General features: G+C 45.3%; 2 protein-coding genes across 8 annotated transcripts in view; one reads left to right on the top strand and one right to left on the bottom strand.

Annotated features, from left to right (window-relative positions):
* Positions 1-16,004, top strand: part of slc25a21 (solute carrier family 25 member 21) — an 86,687-nt gene extending 70,683 nt beyond the window's left edge. The window contains exons 5-12 of one of the 6 annotated variants that reach the window (XR_009769782.1): positions 1,444-1,503; positions 5,199-5,306; positions 5,391-5,555; positions 10,782-10,963; positions 13,149-13,272; positions 15,041-15,148; positions 15,250-15,516; positions 15,702-16,001. Coding sequence is in view for 2 of the 6 variants with exons in the window: in XM_061695991.1 (XP_061551975.1) it covers positions 1,444-1,503; positions 5,199-5,306; positions 5,391-5,555; positions 10,782-10,963; positions 13,149-13,272; positions 15,041-15,055 (654 nt within the window). In the remaining 4 variants the exon portion in view is untranslated. Of the gene's footprint in view, positions 1-1,443; positions 1,504-5,198; positions 5,307-5,390; positions 5,556-10,781; positions 10,964-13,013; positions 13,067-13,148; positions 13,752-15,040 lie in introns of those variants that run through there. The other 5 variants (XR_009769784.1, XR_009769783.1, XR_009769781.1 and 2 more) reach the window with 5 other exon arrangements.
* On the bottom strand, positions 15,473-24,305 carry pax9 (paired box 9). 2 transcript variants are annotated; one of them, XM_061695993.1, is made up of 3 exons: positions 24,127-24,305; positions 21,859-22,572; positions 15,473-18,377 (listed from the first exon to the last, which is right to left on the bottom strand). In XM_061695993.1, exons 1-3 carry the CDS (start codon positions 24,128-24,130, stop codon positions 18,178-18,180), a joined length of 918 nt encoding a protein of 305 aa, XP_061551977.1. In that variant the 5' UTR covers positions 24,131-24,305; the 3' UTR covers positions 15,473-18,177. The 2 variants fall into 2 exon arrangements, with proteins under 2 accessions (XP_061551977.1, XP_061551978.1); XM_061695994.1 differs by having other exon boundaries at positions 21,859-22,509.
* Positions 24,306-24,559: the final 254 nt, after the last annotated feature.

The raw sequence follows: 24,559 nt of genomic DNA, 5'->3' as shown, positions 1-24,559 counted from the left end.
CCGCCACGTAGCTAACCGCGCGCATCGGGTCCGTCAAATCAATTAGCGGCGCCCGGACAGCCCGCTCCTGTTTGTTCTGCTGGGCTAGCCCAAATATTGACTTACAAGCAGTTAGCGGCACGTCGCGCCCCAGCCACATCTTGGGACAACAATATTGCGCATGATTACAATAATTCTATTCAAATGCTGTCTAGTGTGTGAAGCCTCACTAATGGCAAAAATAGTGGACTCCCACCCACCCACCCCCCAAACATTTTTTTTAGAATTGCCTATATTAACTGTTAAATCACGAAACACAGCCCAAGCTATGATCCCAAAACACTTTAATATAATTTCAAACTCTTGCATTACCCTTAATAGTACATTATAATTGATCAATGTCATTAAACTGTATATATATATATATATATATATATATATATATATATATATATATATCTCAGTGGTAATATATTGCACTAATCTATTACTGTAGCATAGTTACTTACCATATACCAACATGCAACATCTTCATCTCATAAAAATGTAGTTCAACCCCTCCTCAGTGCTTCTCTTTGTGGGGGTCGTCCGATATAGCCGATTATCTGTTACATTGAAGCACTTGTTTTGGGAGGCCAGATGCTGTACAGTACAAAATGATTGTTTTGTAGGTTTTTTCGTGGCCTAAAAAGCCCAATACAGCACAAAGTTATTGTAAATAAATATTTTTCAAAAGCTTGAAAATGTTTCACATTGTGTGCTTGGTCATGGTGACATTGTTGACGTACAGTTACTCATCGTAGGTGAGTCGCTTTCACGAGCTGCGAGGAATTAGTGCGCATCCTAGTTCCAAATCCGTTGCCAAAGGTGAACGGCTTTACAAAAAAAATTAGAATCATTACTCTACCAAAAATAGCATGTTCCAAACTCCAAAGACTTTTTTTTGTATTCGTTGCATTTTGTTTTGCTCACATCCATGCATGTCTCTCTCTCTCTCTCTCTCTCTCTCTCTCTCTCTCTCTATATCTCTCTCTCTATCGTATTGACAATAGATATAAACATCATTACATGGCCGGCACGGGAGACACGTCTTTTGGATCTATTTTTATTTTTATTTTTTTTTGTAGATGTTCGACCGATAAATATCAGCCTCGTTGTGTGTCTGCATTGCACCACAGCGCCAGTAAACAACAGCGGACAATTCTGGAACTAACAGACTCTGTCAATGACAATTTAAGTGACAAATGTAAAGTATTTTTGGACACATTGTGCAGTCCCGACGGTCCTTTTTACCGGGATTTCACTGTACAAGCATTTATGCGTGGATTTTGCTGCTGTAAGAATTTAATTTTCTTCGCGGGATGAAGAACTGATCTATCTATACATTACAACTACGCTGACAAGTACCATTTGTCCAAAAAGTTACTGAAGTCATTTGTCTCAATCTTGCTTTCTCTTCTGCAGTTTTTCACCTTCGAGCAGTACAAGAAGCTCCTGAATTTGACCCCTTTGTCTCCGGGCCTGGTGAGTCTTAAACCCACACAAGCACCTGAGTACACTCTCGCTGGAAAGATAAACATACGCGCGCACAAGGAACAGGAAGAACATTGTGCACGGTGTCAGTGTTTCGCCTCACCTGCTGACGGATGCCAAGAACAATTTGCACCATGTCCAACGCATAAGTGGTTAGTCTTCATGTTTTCGATGCGGTTTCCGATTCAAACGCGCGACAATTTTGCCGGCATTTATTACGAACCTGCACCTGGCGTGCTGTTAAATTGTCAGAATCTACGCTAACGGAGAGCAAACATCTTAACGTTGAATTTTTAGGTGTTCCAAATGTGAAAGCGCACATTTTTGGACCCGCCAGTGATGAGCCCCCAAAAGGTTAGAGGGCAAATACCCGCAGTCTGCTTTTGCGTCAACCGGTGACGATAGACGCAGACTATTAAGATATGTTTGTGTATAACCCTAAAGATAAGCGTCTATATGGATGTAAGAAAAAAAAAAAAAAAAAGGTTTCTATCTTATTTCTTACCTCGTTTTTGCTATTGCTGTGTATGCCTGTACTGTTATTTGCTTTTTTGCCGATGCCTAAACTCTGCAAAAGAGTCAAAAAATAAATAAATAAATGAAATAAAAATAAGTCCAGATGAATGTTTAAAACGGATACTGATAAATGCTCAAACTGAAAAGTGAATAAAAGGTTTTAAACAATGTATTCAACCGCATACGGTTTGAAATATCAGCTTCTCTTCCTTGGTAGTAGTAGTAATAATAATAATAATAATAATAATAATAATAATAATGGTAATAGTAATAATAATAGACATTGTCAATGTGATTTTTAATTGCCAAATTTCAAAAACTTTGTTGGGTTAAAATATATATTTATTTTTTTTACTGGTTTAATTTTCATAAAGCTACATTCAAGTAAATTGTGAGTCTTTGGGTTTTGATTTGAAGAACAAACATTTATTTGTTTCAAAAAAAGAAATTAAACAGAAATTGGTTTTCATTGAACAGGAATGATATATATATATATATATATATATATATATATATATATATATATATACCAACCTGCACCTCGCGTGCTGTTGAATTGTCAGAATGTACGCTAATATATATATATAGCAACTTCACATGTAAGCGTTAGAACTTAACTTCATTAAGAGAGCACTTTCAAAAGCAAACTCAGTAATAAGAATTCAAGCCCCCCAAAAGGTAATTTAGTTGTCAAAATAGTGATAACATTAAAATCGGAACACACACTATGAACGATGTCATAAGGGTTAAAACGGACTTGAAAAGCATTTTTTAATAGATTTCTTTTAAATTAATTTGATAGAATTTTAAAAATAAAATACAATGCCATGCTTTGAAGGTGTTTTTAGTTTTCATTTTTTTTTCTCAAGATTTAAATAAAGTGTCATCTCTCCGTCCATCCATTTTCTGTCCCCTCACGCGGGTCGCGGGCGTGCTGGAGCCTATCCCGGCAAAGTTCGGGCGACGGGCGGGGTACGCCCTGAACCGGTCGCCAGCCAATTACAGGCTGGGATGAAACCGGAGTACCCCGAGAAAACCCACACAGGCAGAACATGCAAACTCCACACGAGGCAGGCCGGATTTGAACCCGCGTCCTCAGAACTGTGAGGGAGACGTGCTAACCGGTCGTCCGCCGTGCCACCTATAGTGTCATCCATTGAACTTATTTTTTAAATAAAATCAAGTGCTATCCATTTATTTTATATAGTCCTTATTTTTATTTAGGTTGTAAATAAAACATTGAAAGAATTCATGAATAAAATAAAGTGGCAGGCACTGAAGTATTTTTTTTTTTACTGAATATATTGATGTATTTTAAAATGTAAATAAAATGTCATGCTTTGAACTCATTTTACGAAAAAATAATTTGAAATAAATAATAATGAAATACCATGCTTTGAACATGAGATTGTATTTTTTATTTAAAAATAGTAACTTAAAAATGAAGTGTCATGCATTCAACTTGTAAAAAAAAAAAAAAAAAATTAAATATATGGGGTTTTTTTTTGTTTGTTTGTTTTGTTTTTTTAATATTATTATTAGAAAATGCCATGCATTGAATTTATCTAGGTCTGGTCTGTATGTATTTGTAAGGGCTACACAATGGTACGTTGACTTTCGCATTTCATTAGTTGCGTGACCGTGCTATTAATCTCTTCCAGTCCTCCTCCCAAAAAACAAAACAAAAAAAACAAAAACTGCTCAGTTTTTTGCTCCATGGTTGAAATGAAGAAGAAAAAGCACAATAAAACATAATAAGACGTCATAAAAAGAAATAATCTGGTTTTAAAAAGTGTAATGATTGTTATCGTATGTATTTAATATTTGCTTGTTGGAAATTTGAAGCTGGGACATTCGTAAATCAAGGTGTGTTACCTCCCTGCAGTTGTCTGGAGATTATTTGGTGACATAACGGCATACATAATGCCAATAATAAAGAAAAGATTGATTGCATAATTCATGGTTTTGTTTACATGGCACATTTTCGTTGAAGCCAGTCGTGGTCAGATTTTGTATTTAGTAAATTATGTTCCGGGGAAATGTGTCGGAACGGATCGCGGTCTGTGTCTTACTTTCGGTGCAGGTGAATGCCTTCACCGTGATTAAGGAGGACGCGGCGAGGCAATAATGCAAATAGAGAAGGCAAAAGGTGGCGGCGGCGGCGGCGGCGGCCTGTGTAAATACGGCGGGGGCATGTCTGAGGAGGATGGCTCTCGGGGCTCTGACAGCAGGATAAAGAGGGCAGGAAGAGTAATGAGCTGGAGACACGTTCTCGACATGTTCCCGTTACGCCAGCGGCCGCACGCACGCGCTGTCTTCGTGCGGATACACGCGGTGTTGCGACACGTGTTCATTTCAGGCCTTCGGTGAACGCTCGCAGTTAGGATGTTGCGTAACCGGCGATAATGATGCTTTTTAATAGGCCAGATATGATTTAGACGTCGTCAGTTTTCAACTTGATTTATTTTGTATTTCCATAATTATTGTGGAAATTGCTCAACTGGAGGGTAGACTTCAAATACGGAACATTCGGGGGAATAATATTAAACAATGTCACGAGAGATATACGAGTATGTTTTTTTCAGGGCCGATACCGATTATTAAGGGCGAGGAGGCCCATAACCAATTTCTGGAGCCAGTTTTCATTTGCAGCGAAAGGGAAAACATGAGCATCAAAATCCGGAATGACTTCGTTTGACCCCAGCACTTCGTTTCAACGCCTTTAAGCATCATGTTTATAAAACAGCTTCTCGGATTTGATCTTTGTTTTAAAATTCCAACCAGGAGTCCGGGGGGTTCAGTGAAAAGTGAAAGAAAGAAATAGCTGCCGAACGTTTTCTACAGTGAATCCCATTTTTCCAAAATGTCCATACGACTGAAATGTTCACCTTTGTTTGAAGTTCAAACAAAAAGTGCACGGGAGATGCCAACTCCTACAAAGTTAACTGAAACTGTATATAAAGTTTACCCAGTTTTAAATTGGTCTCTTATCGGATGTTAGATTGAGAAAAAGAACAAGGCCGGGATGGCCGCTATGGGTCAAAATGCCGATAATCGGCCCGGGCCGATAACCGGTCAATCCCGAAGCGTGACGTGTACGTTACTTTGAAGTCAACCTTTTTTTTTTTTGTCTCGTGGTCGCTCTAAATCTGCATCCGACCGTCTCGCAGGCGCTGTCGGCAGCAGGACTCGGCGCAGGCTTGACCGAGGCCGTCGTGGTCAATCCGTTCGAGGTGGTCAAAGTCAGTCTCCAGGCCAACAGGGACTCCTTCAAACAGGTCCTTGAAATCTAACAGCCCCTCTTCCTTTTTGCGCGCGCCGACGCTTTCCATTTTGACGGCTTTCGATTTCTCGGTTTGCAGCAACCGTCCTCGTTCGCTCAGGCGAGACGCATCATCGGGACGGACGGCTTCGGACTGAAGGGTCTGAACAAGGGCCTGACGTCCACCCTGGGACGCCACGGAGTCTTCAACATGATCTACTTCGGCTTCTACTTCAACGTCAAGGATGCTATCCCCGCTAGCCCGGTAATGGGCCGGTCCAGACCCCTCGCCTTGTGTGTTCCGATCATCGCAGCTTTTTCCAGTCAAATTGATCAACCAACGAAACTTGTGGTCTTGAGATTCAAGCTCTTTTCGCACCACCTGTATTTTTCTCAACATACTTTCCCGTGTGAAATGTACTGATGCTGATTCTAAGTAGAACCCGAGCCAATAAATCGGTATCATCTGTAAATCAACATCGGTCAATATTATGTAGGATATGGGTGTAAAGATTCATCCACTACAGCGATGCATCGATTTATATTCTCCCGCTCTAACTCCATCGATCTGGGCTCGGCAGGCAAAGACTTGGGCCGCCAGTATATCGGATTTCGGCCGATATATCAGATGGCAGATTCTTTTAGGCTCCGATATCAGTATCGGCATCGGCCTCAAAACTCCCCCCACGCCGTTGTGTATTATTCAGCTTTGGAGCCCGTAATGATACCAATTACAACCTTCCTGTTAACCTGATAATTAATTACCCGCATTTTGACATATACACAACGTACGGTGTATTGCAACCAGCCACCGCTACTAGTGATCCGGACCTTTCTCCGCATTATCTTGAGACGTTTCTGTTTTCTCTGGCGTCAAGCCCACAAGGAGCCTCGCCTGCCTGTTTCTAGCTAATTTATGTTCTCGAGTGCAGTAGTCGGAATGGCCGTTTGGGAGTTTACTGCATTAGCTTGACGGAAGCCCAAATCAAGAGGGAGGCCCCGCTAATACCTCGTCTGTTTGCTCTTCATAACATCCTGTAACGTTTCGCATTACGCATCCGTCGGGCCCCGACGGCTCCAAACAAACGTTGCTTTTGTGGAACGCAAACGTTACCATACGCCACGTGTACCAAACCGGAGCGTCGGATTAACTCGGATGGACTAATAGGAAGCAGACAACGCCACTTCTTTTCCATTTACAGTAAGAAGTGGGGATCCAAGGAATCCGCGTTGTTCTCTCTGACAAGTGACTGGCCCGTTTGATGATGGCGTCTCTCCAAAGTCAATCAACAACATGACCCGGTGATCTCTTGGCGGAAGAAAAACGGACTCAATTTCAGCCGAGCGTGCTCGCCGCTGTCATATTGCCACTTGAGCGGTGAAGAAGAAAAAAGGGTTCGGCTCATAGGGATTCTCTTGATAGCTGTACTTAGTGCTCGGATTCATCAACTGCTGTGTGCTGCACGCCTGGGGAGGGCGCGGGAAATTAAAACTGTTTTGGGCTGTCGGATATCATAATTGCCATTCCCCAAATGGCATCTTTGACTGTTTTTTTTGTTTGTTTTTTTTTAAAGTGTGTGCACGGGGTAGAGGAGGTGCGCCAACTCTGTCACGGTCTTGCACTTTTGAGAAAGACGGCTCTAGCTGAGGACCAAATCTGTTCAGATGAAGAAGCGGGTGTGTGGCTTCAAATATTTTGGCCATTTTGAGAGAATTTTATCAACCTGAGGTTCTTTGAGGGGGTGCACCAACTGAGTCAAGATCTCGAAGGGGGTGCGTGGCATAACAAGTTGTGGCAAAATCTGATCTGGGGGTGATTGACGGGCCGATATATTGAAGGGGGTGCTGCGTAGCTTCAGTTTTGTGAAAGACTGATCTCGGCGATGGGTTGCACAGTGAGGGGGGTGCGCCAGCTCTGTCAGGATGCCTAAGGGGCATGCGTGGCTTAAAATATTTTAACCATTTTGAGAGAAATTGAACTATCTGAGGGGGTGCGCCAACTCAGTCGGGGTGTTACAGGGGGCACGCGGCTCAAAAAGTTGAGAAAGACTAATCTGGTTGAGGATGTGTGCGGAAGAGAGGGGGTGCGCCAACTGTGTGGGAATGTTGGACAAGGTGCATGGCTGAAAACGTCTGGGGAAAAAATGTTGGCATTTTTGGGCTTGTGTTTTTATGGGCAAATTTTGGCTGGGCAGAAGGGGTGCGCGAGCTCTGCCGGGATGGTGAAGGGGGTACGTGGTTTCCAATGTTTTTGCGAGTTTGGTAAAAAGGGGATGTGTTTGAGGGGCCAAGCTATTGCATTGCAATTACGTTTTGTGATCTAGGTGAGGGGCGTGCGCGGGGGTGGGTGTGCGCCAACCCTGTCGGAATGTTGAGGGGGTGCACGTGGCTTAAAAGGTTTTGGGAACAAGCTGATCCAGGTGAGGGTGTTTGAGGAGGTGCGCCAACTCTGTCAGGATCTTGAAGGGGGTGCGTCACATCTGTGGTGATGCTGAAGGGGGTGCGCGTCTTAATGAGTTTGTGAAAGGCCGCTTTAGGGGGCTCTTCTACCTGTGTCCCTGCAGTCTTGTGGAAAGAATTTGGGGATTAGCTGTTGATTTAGCCTGGCTCTCGGGGGTGTACTGCTGTCATTTGTACCAAAAAAATCTCCTGTCCAGTAAGACTCTCTCGAGTCTGCCCCATTTTTGTTGGGGGGTGCGCGGGGCAGTAAGGGTACAGTAATACGCCTGTGTGTCGAGTCACAGCCCAATTACCCAAATTGTCCCCATATGCCTCCCCCAAGTCTGTCTGCATGAATCCTGTTTATAAATCCTTGCGGCTCCCCGGAGAACATGTGCTTCTGCTCAGCCAATCAGGAAGGACTAATCTAGTGACCCCCCCCCCCCCCCCCCCCCCCCCTCGCTACCATAAAATGATGGCGACTTTCATGGCAGTTTTGCAATCATATGCGCTCTCGCCACTAGCATGTTACAATCAATGTACGTCACGGATGTCCACACTCTGGACCGCGGGATATTTGCAGGCCGCCGTCCATTGTTTTACAGGCCCGCAGAATATACGAAAAATAACACTTCACACAGCCCACAAACAGGGTTTCCACTGTTACCTTGAAAAAGTACTTTCATTACTGATTACTCCTTTGAAAAGTTACATTACTGATTACTAGATTTGACACCGATTTTATCGGCCTGATCGGCATCGGCCGATAATTCGCATTTCATGCTGATCGGCTTTCACGTCATCATTCGTCGATCCGATCAATGACGTCATTGATCGGCTCCGCAAAAGACGTTTACTCCGCGTCGCCATCGTACACAGTATATTTGAATTCAAAAGCTCGTTTATTTTTAGCCGAGTCGCGTGTCTTTTGACGCAGTACTGTAAATATCTGACGGCCATTGAAGTTATTGCATGACAATAAAGTAATTGAATTACAGTAAGTTAGCACCCATTATTCCTGTTCCGTTGTAATGTTGGTTTGACCTGACCGATTCGAATACCCGATCTGCCTAGAGCGGTGATTTCCAACCTTTATGGAGCCAAGGAACATATTATACAATTGAAAAATCTCACGGCACACCAACAAACAAACAATGTCACAAAAAGTGGATCCATTAATGATTGTATTGACTTCCTGCCATCGAATAGACGACCGTTCATTTGGTGTGTCTGTCACGATGCCTCACGGGCATCAATAGAGGAACGAAGATACATTATTTATGATCAATGTAATTTGTTGAGCAATTAAGTCCACAAGTATATACAGTAAATGAACAGGTCATTTAAATAGACCCATTCCTCCTTTCTAACTTCCCCCTTACTAATCATTGCCACTTCCTGGTCCACCACACTTCTACCCTCTTCTACTCTCCCTTCTCTCTCATTTTCCTCATTCATCAACTCCTCAAAAGTATTCTTTCCATCTAGCTAGCACACTACTGGCACCAGTCAACATATTTCAATCTCTATCCTTAAACACCCTAACCTGCTGCACATCCTTCCCGTCTCTATCCCTCTGTCTGGCCAGCCTGTATAGATCCTTTTTCTCCTTCTTTAGTGTCCAACCTGCCGTACATGTCATCCTATGCCTCTTGTTTGGCCTTTGCCACCTTTACCTTCGCCCTGTGTCGCATCTCAATGTATTCCTTTCGCCTCTCCTCGGTCCTCTCAGTGTCCCACTTCTTCTTTGCTAACCTTTCTCCTTGTATGATTTCCTGTGCTGTGAGGTTCAACCACCAAGTCTCCTTCTCTCCTTTCCTGCCAGAAGATACACCAAGTGCTCTCCTGCCTGCCTCTCTGATCACCTTGGCTGCAGCGGTCCAGTCTTCTGGAAGCTCCTCCCATCCGCCGAGAGCCTGTCTCACCTCTTCCCGAAAAGCTGCACAACGCTCGTCCTGTCTCAGCTTCCACCACGTGGTTCTCTGCTCTGCCTTTGTCTTCCTAATCTTCCTCCCCACCACCAGAGTCATCTTACACGCCACCATCCCATGCTGTCTAGCCCCACTCTCCCCTACCACTACCTTACAGTCGGTAAGCTCCTTCAGATGCCATCGTCTGCACAAGATGTAGTCCACCTGCGTGCTTCTACCTCCGCTCTTGTAGGTCACCCTATGTTCCTGCCTCTTCTGGAAAAAAGTGTTCACTCCAGCCATTTGCATCCTTTTTGCCACGTCTACCACCACCTGTCGCTCCAAGTTCCTTTCCTGGATGCCGTACTGACCCATCACTTCTTCATCACCCACTATTTCCTTCACCAACATGTCCATTACAATCTGCACCAATCACGACTCTCTCTCTCTGTCTGGGATGCTCAGAACTACTTCGTCCAGCTCCTTTCCAGAATTTCTCTTTCACCTCTAGGTCACTTCCTACCCGAGGGGCATAGCCACTCATCACATTTTACATAACACCCTCAAGCTGCCCCTAAACTTCTCGCCTTACTGCCTTTCCACCTGGTCTCCTGGACACACAATATATCAACCTTTCTCCTAATCATCATGTCAACCAACTCCCGAGATTTTCCTGTCATAGTCCCAACATTCAAAGTCCCCCCGTTCAGTTCTAGGCTCTGTGCTTTCCTCTTCTCTTTCTGCCGAAGAACCCGCTTTCCACCTTTTCTTCTTCTTCGACTTCGACACGCAGTAGCTGAACCCCGCAGGTTGAGGGCGCCGGTGGCGGTCGTCGTTAACCCGGGCCACGACCGATCCGGTATGGAATTCTTTGGACGAACGCTCATATTTGTTTGGCAACGTTTTAAGCCGGATGCCCTTCCTGACGCAACCCTCTGCGTTTATGCGGGCTCGGGACCGGCCTACACTTTGCACTGGCTTGTGCATTCTAATTCTAATTGTCTATAGCTTCTTAATGGATTGATTTTAAAGTGTTTAATAAATTAAAGTTGAAGGATGAACTTTTCATTTTTTTTTATGCTGCCTTTGGAGGACAAGGTTTGGACACCCCTGAAGTACGTAATCAATTGTGCGTTCACCAGGACCCCACCCTGGAGTTCCTGAGGAAGTTCGCCATCGGCCTGGTGTCCGGAACCATCTCCTCCTGCGTCAACATCCCCTGGGACGTGGCCAAGAGTCGCATCCAGGGCCCGCAGCCGGTACCCGGCGAGATCAAGTACCGCACCTGCGTCCAGACCGTGGCGCTGGTTTACCGCGAGGAAGGGTAGGGACCACCTTTTGTCGACCTCGTCGTCGTGTTTTGTCAGAGGGAGCTTGTCGGGCAAGCTGCCAAACTTTCTTGCGTGGATGACGAAGACATATTTCCATGGTACAAAAAGAGAAACGGTGTTGTTGTTGTTGTTATTATTGTGACACATACATGTGCGTTGATGTGCTGTCACTTTTGCAAACATTGTTGACCTGAAGTCACCACTGGCAATGACCGTGGCGTACCGGACTGAAAAGACCACTCGTGATTACATGGTGATGGACCTTCTGTCAACATTGATGATGACAGTGGAGTATCAGACCGAAAAGTTGACACGTGGTTAAAACCGGACCAAACATATGACACACGCTGGTTACGTGGTGATAAACATTTTGTCAACATTGATGATGATAGTGGCATACCAGACTCAAAATGTTGACACATGGTGACATAGTGAGGGACTTTTTGTTAACATTGATGATGACAGCAGAATACTGGACTTGTAAGTTGACACATGGTGACATAGCAGTTGACCTTGTGTTCAAACTGATGATGACAGTTGCGTATCAGGCCAAAAAGTGGACAAATGTTTATATCCGAACCAAAAAGCTGACACGAGATTAAAGCGTAAAAGACCTTTTGTAAACGATGATAGGACAAAAGAGTCAACTCAACTTTTCGATTCCGGAGCGCTGTACCAAAGAGTTGACACTTGGTTAAATAGTAGCGTGCCTTTTGCCAACAGTGGCAACGACAGCGGTGTAACGGATCAAAAAGTTGACACACGGTTACACAATCAAGCCCCAATTCAGCGCCCCCCCCCCCCGCCCCCCCCACTCCTCCCCGTTAGCGCCACCGCATTCAGTAACACAACACAGTCCCTGTTAATTAGCGGTCCCTGTGGGGGACGTCGTTAGGCACACCCTAACGAGGCGCGGCGCGCTCCTCGGGTCGATCTAATCAGACACGAGGGCCGAGGGAGGAAGTGGCTCCAGCCTTATTAACGCCATCGGTTGTGGGGGAGGGGCAGCAGGGAAGGGGCGCGCGAGGCCGCGCGGTCACCTTGAACGCATTAAGCGGCGGGACGGAACGTGACGATCCCCACTGAGGTGCCGACAAGGGTGAGAGACGCACCCCCTTTTGACATCCCCCACGGAGATAGCGCACCCCCTCGACACCGACTTTGCCCAAAGTTTTTTAACCAAACACCAACTTTCAACATCCTGATAGAGATGGCACACCTCCAGCACCCAAACTTTTCACGCCACTTTTGTACACCCTCTAGCATACCCACACAGTGTGGGCGCACCTCCTAATCCCGCACGCTCCCTCAGCTAAATCAGTCCTCTAACAAACATCCTGAAATTTTTGCCCGACACACCTTTTGTAGTATCCCCGCAAAGATGGCGCACCACCCAAAAGGGCAAAAGAATTGTTTTTTCAAAATGCTACCGCAAGCACGTGCATTGTTGATTTTACAAAACATATTTATCCTTACAGTTGTGCCTTGAAGTACGAGTTTAATTTGTTCCGTGACCCATGCGCAGATCTCAAATCGTCTTTCCCCCTTGAAATGAATGGAAGTGCCATTAATCCGTTGCAGCCTCCCAAAAAAAAAAAAAAAAACACACACACACATTTTTGTTTCATGAGAAAAATAACACTACAATATTTTACTTTATAAAAACAGACATTTATTATACAATTCAACAGAATGTAAAGTATGAAACCTTTTTTGTCACACTTTTTGCTTCAATTTCATGAACATTGTGCTGCTCATTCTGCTGTGTGCGCCTTGGCCACTTGGAGGCAGTATAAGAGCACGACGGAACTACATCGTCTCCGCATTCCTCAGTAGGCTGCACTAATAGTAGTCATTCTTCACAGAGGATAAAGAATATGTCTGAATTTCAAATCAATTCCGATCTGCTTGTTGTGTCTTGAGTAACTCCTAAGTCGGGTCACTCGTATCTGAAGGCACCCCTGTATTTCTATTGGACTTATGACTTCTGTCATTTCCCCGTATTGTTGTTAATCGTATGACAAAATTGTTGTGTTTGTGTAGGTACTTGGCACTCTACAAGGGCTTGGTGCCAAAGATAATGAGACTTGGGCCAGGTGACATATGGCTTTTGTTTTTCGTTTCCTTCCTTCCGTCGAACGTTCGCCAACGACGACGTCTGTCTTGTTTCGACCGCAGGTGGCGCTGTGATGCTGCTGGTCTACGAGTACGTGTCCGGGTGGCTCCAGAGGAACTGGTAAAGACGTGCCAACCGCAAAAAGTGCCTTCATGGGCGTATTACCCTAATACCTCGAATACAAAGGTATCTTTCTTTTTATGAAGAATATTCAATATGAATTCAAATGCAATAACACAAATGCAGTTTTTCAGGACCACGTTTTATTTTTATTTTTTTTAACTTGAATCAATACTTGCTAGGTGCCGTACAGTGTTTTTTTATTTGTATTTTTTAAAATCCTCTGAAGCTTTATTTCAAGAACTCAAGAGCTAAGCGCTAACGTTCCCTTCTCAAACAGAAACAGCCATAGCGTGTGTACAGTGTGTACTGTACATATCGATATTTGCACTGCGAGTCATCCAATTTTGGGAGCCATAAGAAAAGGTCCTTTAGCTGCATTTTAAAGTAAACACCCAAACTGCACGTTTTTTACAGTTACGTAATGCATATAGAGAGAGAGAGAGAGAGAGAGAGAGAGAGAGAGAGAGAGAGAGAGCACAGTAGCTGTTGCATGACTCATTTTTTGTTTGTTTGTTTTGGGGGTTTTTTTTTTTGGTTTTTGTGCCAAATGTGAATTGGCTAAATTGTATTCATTGCCTTTTTCTTTCTTTTTTTTTGCATCTATTGCCAAAGAATTAAAAGGAAATCCACTTTCGATCACTTGTTTCCTTCACTTGGGTGTGTTTGGAGCACTTTTTGTTTTGTTTTTTTACACGGTTGGCTTTGATGTTTTTAATTCATGCAATTTCAAGCACTTCATTTTAACCGTTGGTGGTGACGAAGGAAGACAAGCAGCATAAAAAAAGTCATATTTTTGAATTAAGAAAACGGAAAATAAAATATGACAGTGTAACTCTCATATCATTCATTTATCATGATTCGGCTGTGTTGAAAAAATATATAAATCAATATGTACCAAATGTGAATTTCGTCATTTGTAATTCTTTTTGTAATACAAATTTTTAATGTTACTGACATATAGATGCATTGATTTCCAAAAACCTTTCATTAAAAAAGACAGTTTTAATAACTTTTTTCCCTCACTTGGGTGTGTTTGCAGCACTTTTTTTCCCCCCCCCACAATGTTGGCTGTGTTGTATGTTTTTTACTCGTGAAATTTAATTTTTGGGTTGGTCACACTATCAAAGGAAAAGTTGTCAAAAAGAATGTTTGTAGTTTTTTGAATAAACAAACAAAAATAATAATAATAAATAGTAAAACAGACAAAACTGGGAGACGCATTTGCTTGGACAGAAAAGATGTGCGACGTTTTCCTTAGCAGCATTTCCCACCTGCAATCCAATCTTCAAAACACCAGTTAACTGCTTTTTATCACATTTTTGACTCGCTCGTGTTTCAAATACAAATCTAGCAATTGGAATGACTCTTTGAGCGCTTCCCGCCCTCGGGCCGACTGACGACATCGTGACCCGTCACGTCCCCGACTGGCCGATTTGGTTTCAAAGACGACCTTTCGAGCCAGATTCCCATCCCCCCCCCCGCGCGCACCTTCGTCCCGCCGTAAATCTCACGCCTTCCTTTCTTTCTCCATCCACGCCTCATCCGCTCGCTCTGTAATATTTCACTCATGCGCTTTGACAGGCTTTTGACACGTGTGCTTTGAAACCATTCATATTATTCACACTTGCGGCTTATTTTGGCGAATGCCCGGCGGCGAGCGAGGATGGATTGGGGAACACGCGGGCGGACATTTCTGTTGTGCGGCGAGGCCTTCCGTCCGCCCGGAGGTCACGCGACGTTACCCGGGATTTGGCGCGCCATCTTTGCCAACTAGCTCCTGACCTAACTAGCGACTAAGCTGTCCTATGTGACCTCCCTAACTCATCCGCAGTTCCTACCTACATAACAACTCAACTACCAGCCAACAGACCGAGCAGCTGGCGAGTGTTAGCTTTTCCGTGCACGCGACGACCATCACGCTGGATGTCTTGGCCACGAGGTAGGGTGGCGAGACGGAAGCCTTATCCGAATGTCGTTTTTCAACAATCCTCCTTCCGACGACGTTGCAGATTATTTATCCTTTTTCCACTGCCGTCTCAGGAGAACACACTTCCTATTTTCTTGAATGTCTTTGAAAGCAACACAACAAGGCGAGCGAGCACTTTTTTCCCGTGGACGCGGGCGGACGGGTGCCCCGCGATGTGGCGCGCCCGCGGTCAAAAGAAGCACGCCAAGGACCCCCCCGCCTCCTCCCGGGCCTGGAGCAACGGTCTGTGAACGCTGCATGCGGGGGGAGAGCGCTTTCCCAGTCAAATGAGACTGTCGACACTGCGCCAGGCGCCGCAACACGAGTCCCTCCACGCGCAGGTAAAGTCAGCAGCAGGTGAGCGTCTTTTCTTTTTTTTGGGGGTGGGAGAGCTGGGGGGGTTCCCTTAAATATTCGTCAGCCCCCCCCCCCGCTTCCTGTTTCAACATGTCTGGTCGTATTATTTATGACACTTGACGCCTCCGCCAAAGTGTTCGTGCATTTTCATATATTTTTTTTTCTTTAGGCTTTGGATGCCTCGTCGCGTTCAGATCGACTACGTTCTGAACGGAATGTTACGTTAGGGAACTTCCAAAATGGAAATGGTGCTGTTTTGACTTCAAGTGGATTGATTGAAACATATTGTAAATGTAATAAAGCCATAAAAATGATAAATATATCATCAATAAAGTATAAAATAAACATTTACAAGATATTTTGTAAACACTGTATAATTTCTATCTCCTCCCCTTTCAAAATAAGATTGGGAAAACTGCAATATTACTAACTTTCAAAATAAAATGTTCTCAAGAACACGAGCATGTTTCTAGCTTCCCTCCTTCAAAATAAAATTACCCAAAAAAATGAGAAAACAGGCAGCAATTTGCATCTCTTTGATTAATCCCTGGAGCATCTGTATTTTCTCCTCTTCAAAATATGATTTCCAAAAATTGAGGAATGACTGCGCCGTCAGTCTTTCAAAATAAAATAATCAAGACGTCTTAGCACCAGCATGTTTCCAGCTACTCCCCTTCCAAATAAAATGCAACAACTTAATTGCTTTCACAATGTTCAAAAACTCTTCGAGGAATCACATGCAAGTTCCTATCTTCTCCCCTTCCAAATAAAATGTAAAAAAAAATCCAATGAAAAAATTGCGAAACCACAGCAGAATTAGTCTGACCATTTTCAAAAGCTCTTTTGTAGCTTCTCCCCTTCGAAATGAAACAATTGTCGACGTTTAAACTGCAGGCAACTTGAAAAGAATTTCTGTGCCGTTAAAAACAACAGATGCCGCTCTGACGTCGCCGTTTCCCTTCACAATAAAGCGCCAAATACCAAAGTTCCAAAACATCCAAGCAATTTAATAAGATACATTCAATTTCATTGTGCAACATCACGTGTCAGTCGTCACTGCCGACAAGTCTGGCAACGACGTTACTCTAAGTACATACGCCAATTGCAAGTCTTTACGGCGGCTAATTGCACTTCATTCAACGTACCTTTTAATCTAATAAATAATAATAATAAACATGATGGGGGGAGGCGGTGAGGAAAACGATGCTCTGTAATGCAGTGATTCCCAACCAGTGCGCCGTGGGAAACACTCCAATTTCCCTCAATTGGCCCACAAATTGTTGACGACGAAGACAATTTATGCCAATGACGTCCAGTATAGCGATGGGATGGAACAATGACGTGCTCGTCCACTAGATGGCAGACGGTTCATACTGGAATTAACGTATCTAATTTCTGTGACGCAAGACGGCGTGAAACTCAGGCAATTGAGGGCGCGACGGACGACTGCCGGTGGCTCTTATCAATGACAGAACAAAGCCACCGCGACGACTGTCGGGAATCCCCCGCGTAGGGCCCCAGCCAGCGGGCGCTGCGACAGACGGCTGACGTCGGTCCGTATCAGCGACACGAGCGGAAACCCCCCAATTACCCTCGCGAGGCCACCCGACGAGCTACGGGATGATGGACGTCGGACTGAGGTGTCAGCGATTCTTGAGTTTGTGGTTTTTGTTTTTTTTAAAGAGGTGTTCGATACCACTTGTTTCAGACCGATACCGGTACGAGTATTCACTCTTGAGTACTCACTGGTAGCGAGTACAGATACCACTCGTACTTCTACATCAGATATCAAAGAACACGATGACGGTGAACTGGGAAGATTCGCCGATGTGGTGTCGCGCCAACTACCGGCCGGGAGGACTTAATGTCAGATTTTATTTTTTATTATTATTATTATTTGTTTCCCCCTAACAATCAGTGGCGGGTATCTGCAGCCGTAGTGAGTACCCGTTACCTTGAAATACGGCTGGTACTGGCCCGATACCAATACCTGGTAGTGGTACTTGCCCGTCCTTACTTTTATATATATATATATATATATATATATATATATATATATATATATATATATACACTTTGGAAGATTTTGGACATTTCAGGTTTATTGTTCATAGTTTACAACATATGTGAGGCTTGCTTGCAATGTTGGTAGTTATATGTATTTAGTAAAAAGTTATATCTTATTCATTGTCATGAGGGGAAGAAGGTCTTGAAACCCCCCCTGGTTCCCCCCGAAGTAGAATGTGTGCCTTGGCTCAAAGGTTGGGAATCGCTGCTGTAATACACGAAACTCATACAAAAGTAAAAAAAAAAAAAAATTAAAATTAAAATAAAAATACAATTATTAAGAAGCACCCTGAATGCAACATCTTTTCCCCCTCTTCTGTCCGTAGTGCCGATTGGTGAAGCTCAGCGCATGCGCGTGGAATGACGGCTTTTGCTCCACCTGTGGCCGGGTATTCCGTGGTGCGTTCGCGGCCACGTCGACAATTCGATAATTACGTCGAGGAACAGCCCAAAAAAAATGAAAATAAAATCCAGTAGTCCTTCATTTAGGGGGACCAAAAAGTCATCGGGGAGACCAGGCGGAAGCCGCGACCGCCGGGCGGGTGACGTCGCGGCCCGGGGAGGTCCGGCGGCCGCCGTCACAGCTGCCACTGGCCGGCGGCGGCGGCGGCGGCGGCGGCGGCGGCCGCGGCGGCGGCGGCCATGTGCGTGCGGTCACAGAGGCCGACGTGGTGCCGCTGGACCCCGTGGAGGCTGACGCTCGGGTGGTGGGCCGCCGGGAGGCCGGGATGCTGGCTGCCGTGACACAGCTGCTCGCTGTGGGCCAGCCACTCGGCGTCTGTTCGGGAGGGAGGGGGAGGTGGGGGGGAGAAAAAAAAAAAAAAAAGAAAAAAAAAAAAAGCAATCAAATGCTCCATCAGACACAAAATGGCGAATCCATTCATTCGTACCCAAAAAAAAGAGAAATAAAAACTGCAAAATGACACTTGTGTATGTGGGGGGGGAAATTCGGATTACTGATTCAACTCATGCACCAACTGGGAACAATCACTGGCAAGCTTATAATCAGAACTTTTTTTTTTTTTTTTTTTTCCTCATTTGCCAGCGGTTATTGTTGTGCTCGGTCGTCACAGCGATGCAAAACCGCAGCAGGTCAGACCAAGCGGCCGTTCCTGATCATTCGGGATTAGGTCTAAATCCCCAAGATACGGCACGCGAGCGCCGGGCCAAAGTGAGGACCAAATATTGATTCATATTATTATGCGGTGAACTCTCTCCTCTCGAAGGCGGGGACGTTGGCGTGGCAACACTCACAACGCCCTGAGCATCTGGCACTTCCTGGCCAAGAAGAACTTTGGACTTGGGACACAAGTCTTGGAACCGTTCGGACATACTTTGTCATGTGTTGTTGTTGTTGTTTTGTTTGTTTGTTTTAAAGATGAGACCTAGTTTTTGGAGTGCCTGAAGCTGCTGCGTTTTAGGCACAAAACACAACATGTTCTCTCCCTAAATCATTTTTTGTTGTTGTTTTTTTTTCAGCCGTGACAAAAGCTAACCTATTTCGACAAAGGGGCAGGAAGTACAGAAATCTGTTGAAATAGGGAGAGTGAAAGTCAAAAGTCGACAGCGGAATAACGAGTCAAAGTGAAGTAGAGTCGGTAATGGAAGTAAGTATTCGTTCGTACTCGGCGAGTTCCCGTGCGGCATTTGGGGCGGGCGACCTTTTGACCTTTCTAAACATGAATTCAACTTCATTCCAAAGTCGACATTTATTTGGTCTTTGCGTCAGGTTTGCGCCTGTGACAGGTGAGGAAACTTAAGTTTGTTTTTTCAGGCGTTGTTGTTGCTCTACCCTTTTTGTACGACGTCCGCGTACTCTGAGCGAAGGCGTTGAATCCGTTTTTGTTTGTTTGTTTTTAATGGCAGTATTTCTGTACTTCAGCAGGCCAACTTCTGACGTCATGCCAGCCATTCTTCTAAACACGACACCTTAAGACTACAAATATTTATCATTCAAAAAATATATATATATGTATTTGAAGTCAAATGATTAGATTTTTCACATGGTGTGTCCTAACTTTAGCCTGCCCCCGAAATGGCTTTTTGGACACGGCTCTGGCCCCGAAATCTCGTTCCGGGCGCGCAGGCGTCGCCAATGTGCCGAATTGGAATTGCAATTGGAAATGACGCTGAATTTGAAGACACGGAGGAAGTGCGAAATGAAATCTGATCAAATGAATGAATGAGGCGGGAGCAGACTTGTCGAGTTTCGAGGCCGAGTCCTCCAACGGGCCCGGCATCGTTTCTTCATGAAATGCGAGCCCCGCCCTCCCCTCGCTGACACTTTCCAATTTGACCCCCCCTCCAAAATAATGCTTTTATGTGACAAATGAAAGGCTACGTTTAATAATGTTCACGCTTGTGGCCGCGAGTTGTCTGAATTATGAATGATGATGTTTTCAAGTAAATGAAAAGAAAATGGGGGCGCACGTGCAAAACCGCCGCCAAGGAAATCTATATTTTTCAACATTTCATTTATTGCGTGACTGTTTTACAGGCTTAAGAAGTAAAAACAACGCCCCCCCCCCCCCTCACGCATTTTTTTTTAGTCATCCAGTATTTTAATTATCCAAATTTCCAATCTTTTCTCCTGTTTTTGATTTTTTAAATTATTATTTTTACAATGGTCATTTTGCCCCATTGACTGCTCTTGTTAAGATGTTTTTTGTTTTTTCATCCACCGCCGTCATATTTCTTTGATCTGATCACTTAAGTTGACTTTTCAACCACATTTTCGCAATTTTATATGCAATCATCCTTTTTTTTTTTTTTTTTTTTTTTTGTATTTTTATGGAATTTTATTTCAGTCACATTTGATGAAATTGGTCACGAGCCAGAAATGACTAAAACGAAATATACTTTTTTGTCTTTTTTTAACCTCCATTTTGATTTTATACATGTTTTTTTTTTTTACTGCTATTTTTCTTACAGCTGCCCTTGCTGCTTTATTTTAAGTCATATTTGATTCCATTTATTTCCATTTTTTTTGGACTGTTATTGTTTAATGGTCATTTGAAATTCAATTACAACTAAGCACGCACGCATTTCATAAAAAAATGTTTATAATATGAGAATACATCTCATGAAAAGGACTAAATCACGAAGTGGAGTCACCGCACGCATATATGGAGGAAGTGTAATAATATGGGATGTTAACCCCCCCCCCCCAAAACAAAGCAACAAATCTATAAGTGCAAACTCCCCCGATGTCAATCAAAGCGGTCTTGTCAAATTAGAATTTGTCGTTGCTCATTTTGAATAAACGTCCTTTAAAGCCCCAAAAAATGGAAGTTGCAACCCAAAATAGCAAATCAGCCTTCTGGACTCAAACGTCACGTGACGCCAGCAGCCCGTTTCAGCGTATACAGAACGTGCAATTCATGCAACGTAATTACGTTCTCTTGCTTTATTTGTACGATTTGAACGAATGCACAGACAGCGTGTTGATTTGCGCAATACATATTTATATTTCATTTCTGACAATTGATGTAGAATTGTGTACGTGCCTGCTTTCTTTTGCAATGATTTCCACTTTTTTATGTTTTATTTCTTTATTCATTTCCTTCGTGTTCCAGATTTGATGTCGAGATTATACGTTGCAAATATTACATGTCGGCCAAAGGGAGCACATTTCCCAATATGACATAACATTTTCCATGAAGTCAATACACATAACATATAAGTTCGCCATTATTAAGTATGACGGCTTCATCGTGCAATTTGTGAATTTAGCTTCTAAATGATCGCGACCACGAACACATGCTGCTGTGACGTCAGCAGCTCGTCTCGCCCGCCCCCCTTTTTTGTTTCTGTTTTTTAGTTACCATTAACATTCACACTGTTTCAATGGAAAGCGATTTTCTCAATTTCCTTTGTGTTTGTTTGTTTTTCCTCCTCTCAAAGTCGTTCTGTTGACGTTTGGAAATGGATTCGAAAGGATTAGCGCAAAGCACATCTGCCGGTCGTTTGCGCACGTGCACCAAATTCATCTTCCGCCACAAATTCCCGCGGGCCGCCGCTCGGGACGAAGCCGGAAAAGGTGTGAGTGAGTGTTCATATTGATTTACACCGGGTCGTGTCGCCCATCTTTCCGAAAAAGTACGAAAATAAAAACCAACTTTTTGGATTTGGACAAAAGATGAGCAGACTTTTGAAAGCATGAAAGAAGATGGCCCGGTGACGTCAGCATTAAAGTCAAGCATCAGAAAAGAGGCGCGCGCGCGCACACACACACACACACACACACGCGCGCTTCTTACTTTGCTGCTCCGTAATGGAGCGGATCCCCAGAATGTCTGTGACGGAGTGCGACGAGGGCCATATCCGGTGCATGGCCATGTGCCCCGGCAGCGCGGGCACGCCCGGCGGCGTGGGCACCTTGGAGGCCGGGTAGGAGTACAAGTGGTTGTAGGGCTGCGGCGCGTGCTGGTGCGCGCTCTGATGCGGCGGCGGCGGCGGGTGCGGCGGCGGCGGCGGCGGCTGCTTGCCGGACTCGTACGGGCCCTGCGGCGCCAGGTTGCCGATCTTGTTGCGCAGGATGCGCGAGATGGAGCTGACGGAGGGCAGGTTGAACTTGTCGCACACGCCGTCGGCCAGCAGCCGGTCGCGGATCTCCCAGGCGAAGATGCCCGGGTCGCGCTGCTTGTACGTCCGTATGTGCTTGACCACGGCGGGCGTGGTGACGCGCGGCTTGCTGCCGCCGATGGCGCCGGGCAGGATGGAGCCGGTCTCGTGGTAGCGCGCCAGGATCTTGCTGACGCAGCCGTGCGAGACCCGCAGCTGGCGGCTGATGTCGCACGGCCGGATGCCGAGCTGCGCCAGCTCCACGATGCGCAGCCGGATGGCGTTGGGCAGCGGCCGGCCGTTGACGAACACGCCGCCCAGCTGGTTGACCTCGCCGAAGGCCGGTTCTGGGAGGCGAGGGCGACAGCGGCGGCGGTGAGACGCCGAGCGTGGCGAACCGTCGCGAATCGCTACAAAGGCGCCGACAAAAAAAAAAGCTCACGTTGCCGCGATGTATCGATTCTAACACCTCGCGAGCGCGTCAAGGGCAAGTCCAAGGTCAAACGCTTTGGCCTTCACGCGCAAGCGAGCGCGCGTCAATCCGAACGACACAATTGCAGCCGCCAGCCTGCGCAAATGGCAAATGTTATGACTTGGCGTCTTTGCGCGTCAGGCCGACACTCAAAGCGGAAGTTCAAGTACTCTTAAAAAAAATAATTAAAAAAAAAAAAAAAAAAGGATTTCAAGTGATTTTATTTGCACGGATCACGCGAAATCTCAAAAGGTATCAAATTCGGGATTTTTTTCCAAACTGCCAAATGTCAAATCAGCGTCATCGCGCGTCGTGGAAAATACATTTTCCAATTTGGACCGGCGGAGTCGAGCGTATCCAAATTTAGGCGAGTTGTTGCCCGACGCAGAAAGTTAATGCGACGCAATCAAAATAAAACAAAATTCAAATAGTAGTTCCATTGTAAGCATTACGTGAAAACATTTATTTTTCAATATTATAGTCAAGTGCAACGGGGGGAGGGGGGGGGGGGGGGGGATACAAATAAAAAGCTCCAACGTACATATGACGTCAAGTGTAAACATGTTGAAATGCGGAGACTCGAGCGTGCCCAAAATGCATTTGATTGACTTTGCAACATGTTTGTGATGCAAAAATGCTGAAAGTCGACATCGTCATCAAAATGCATCTCGGCGCTCAATGCTGACATTTATTTATTTTATTTTATTTATTTTTTGCGGGGAGTGGGGGGGGGGGGAGTGTTGTTTTTAAATCGATGCACAGCGCAACGGCAAATATTGCTCGCGTGGAGCAGAATTTCCGCGCATTTCGCGTTTGGATTTGCAACGCTGCGCTTCGACTTCCACGAAGTGTGTGAAAAGTCGCAAATACAAAAGCAGCTGCAGGTCGCGCGCACATTTGCGAAACAAAACGTCTTTGCGCAAAGAAGCAAAACAAAAACAAAAAACGCTGACAATATTCTGGCTTGGCTCTCTCGCGACGCGCATCTACGGAAATCAAGTACAAAAGTCGCATGCTGACACTTGAACTATACACACACACACACACACACACACACACATTACACGTTGATTTAAATGTTTTCTAATGCTCTGCCTCCGTTTGCATTTTATGTTTTTGCGTTCTCTTATCATTATTTCCCCCCTTTTTTTTTTTGTTACTAAATCCGAATCACCTTTTTTTTTGATTTTTTTGCCTCCTTTTCTGTCTCCACACGAGCAATAAAATGGCTCGCGCGACCATCCGCTCGTTCCATCGGAACCAACTTTTCAATGTCATCGCGCATTTTGAAACACGAAGAATGTTACGAAATGTTAGCAGCGAGCAAGTTTCCGTGGCGACCCCCCCCCCCCCCCACTTCTCCTCCCCCTCCTCGCTTCTCCTCTCACACACGCAAAAGACGCAAAACATCGGCGCGACAAATCACGTCTTCATTTCCACGACACCGCCGCTGCTGTCCGCGCGGCAAAATGTTTGTTCCGTGGTGACTCACCCATGGCGTCGAAGCCGCAAAGCAGGAAGACGGCGGCGGCGGCGGCGGCGGCGTCCGCTTGCTGCGGCGTGGCCTTGTTGCTTCTGCGTGGCTCCTGCTCCGCGTCCAGCGTGTCCAAAACAGCAGCGAGCCTTCCTCCTTCCTCCTTCCTCCTTCCTCCTTCCTCCTTCCTCCTTCTTCCTTCCTCCCCCCCCCCCCCCCCCCCCCCCACCCCACCCCACCCCCCACCCACCGACTGTCCTCTCCGGTCCTCTCCGGTCCGTTCCGGTGCACCCAGCCGACGGGCCCCGGGAGCGAAGCCTTGACAAGAGCGAGCGAGGAACGCGAGTCTGGCGGGCGGGCGGACGCGAAGCTCGGACGCGTTTGGCGAAGACGCGCCGCTCATTGCAGCTTTTTGACATTCGCGTCTGCTACGCGCACGTCGGAGGCCGGA

The sequence above is a fragment of the Phycodurus eques genome, chromosome 14 (assembly GCF_024500275.1).
Source record: "Phycodurus eques isolate BA_2022a chromosome 14, UOR_Pequ_1.1, whole genome shotgun sequence".
NCBI lineage: Eukaryota > Metazoa > Chordata > Actinopteri > Syngnathiformes > Syngnathidae > Phycodurus > Phycodurus eques.
Note: the sequence above shows the minus strand (reverse complement) of the source record. Positions and strands in the feature narration are given on the sequence as shown.

Coding starts and splice junctions, on each gene's coding strand:
- pax9 (XM_061695993.1), bottom strand. Junction 18,378..21,858: donor CTCCATTACGGAGCAGCAAA/GTAAGAAGCGCG, acceptor CCTCCCGAACAG/ACGCCGAGTGGCTGGCCCAC.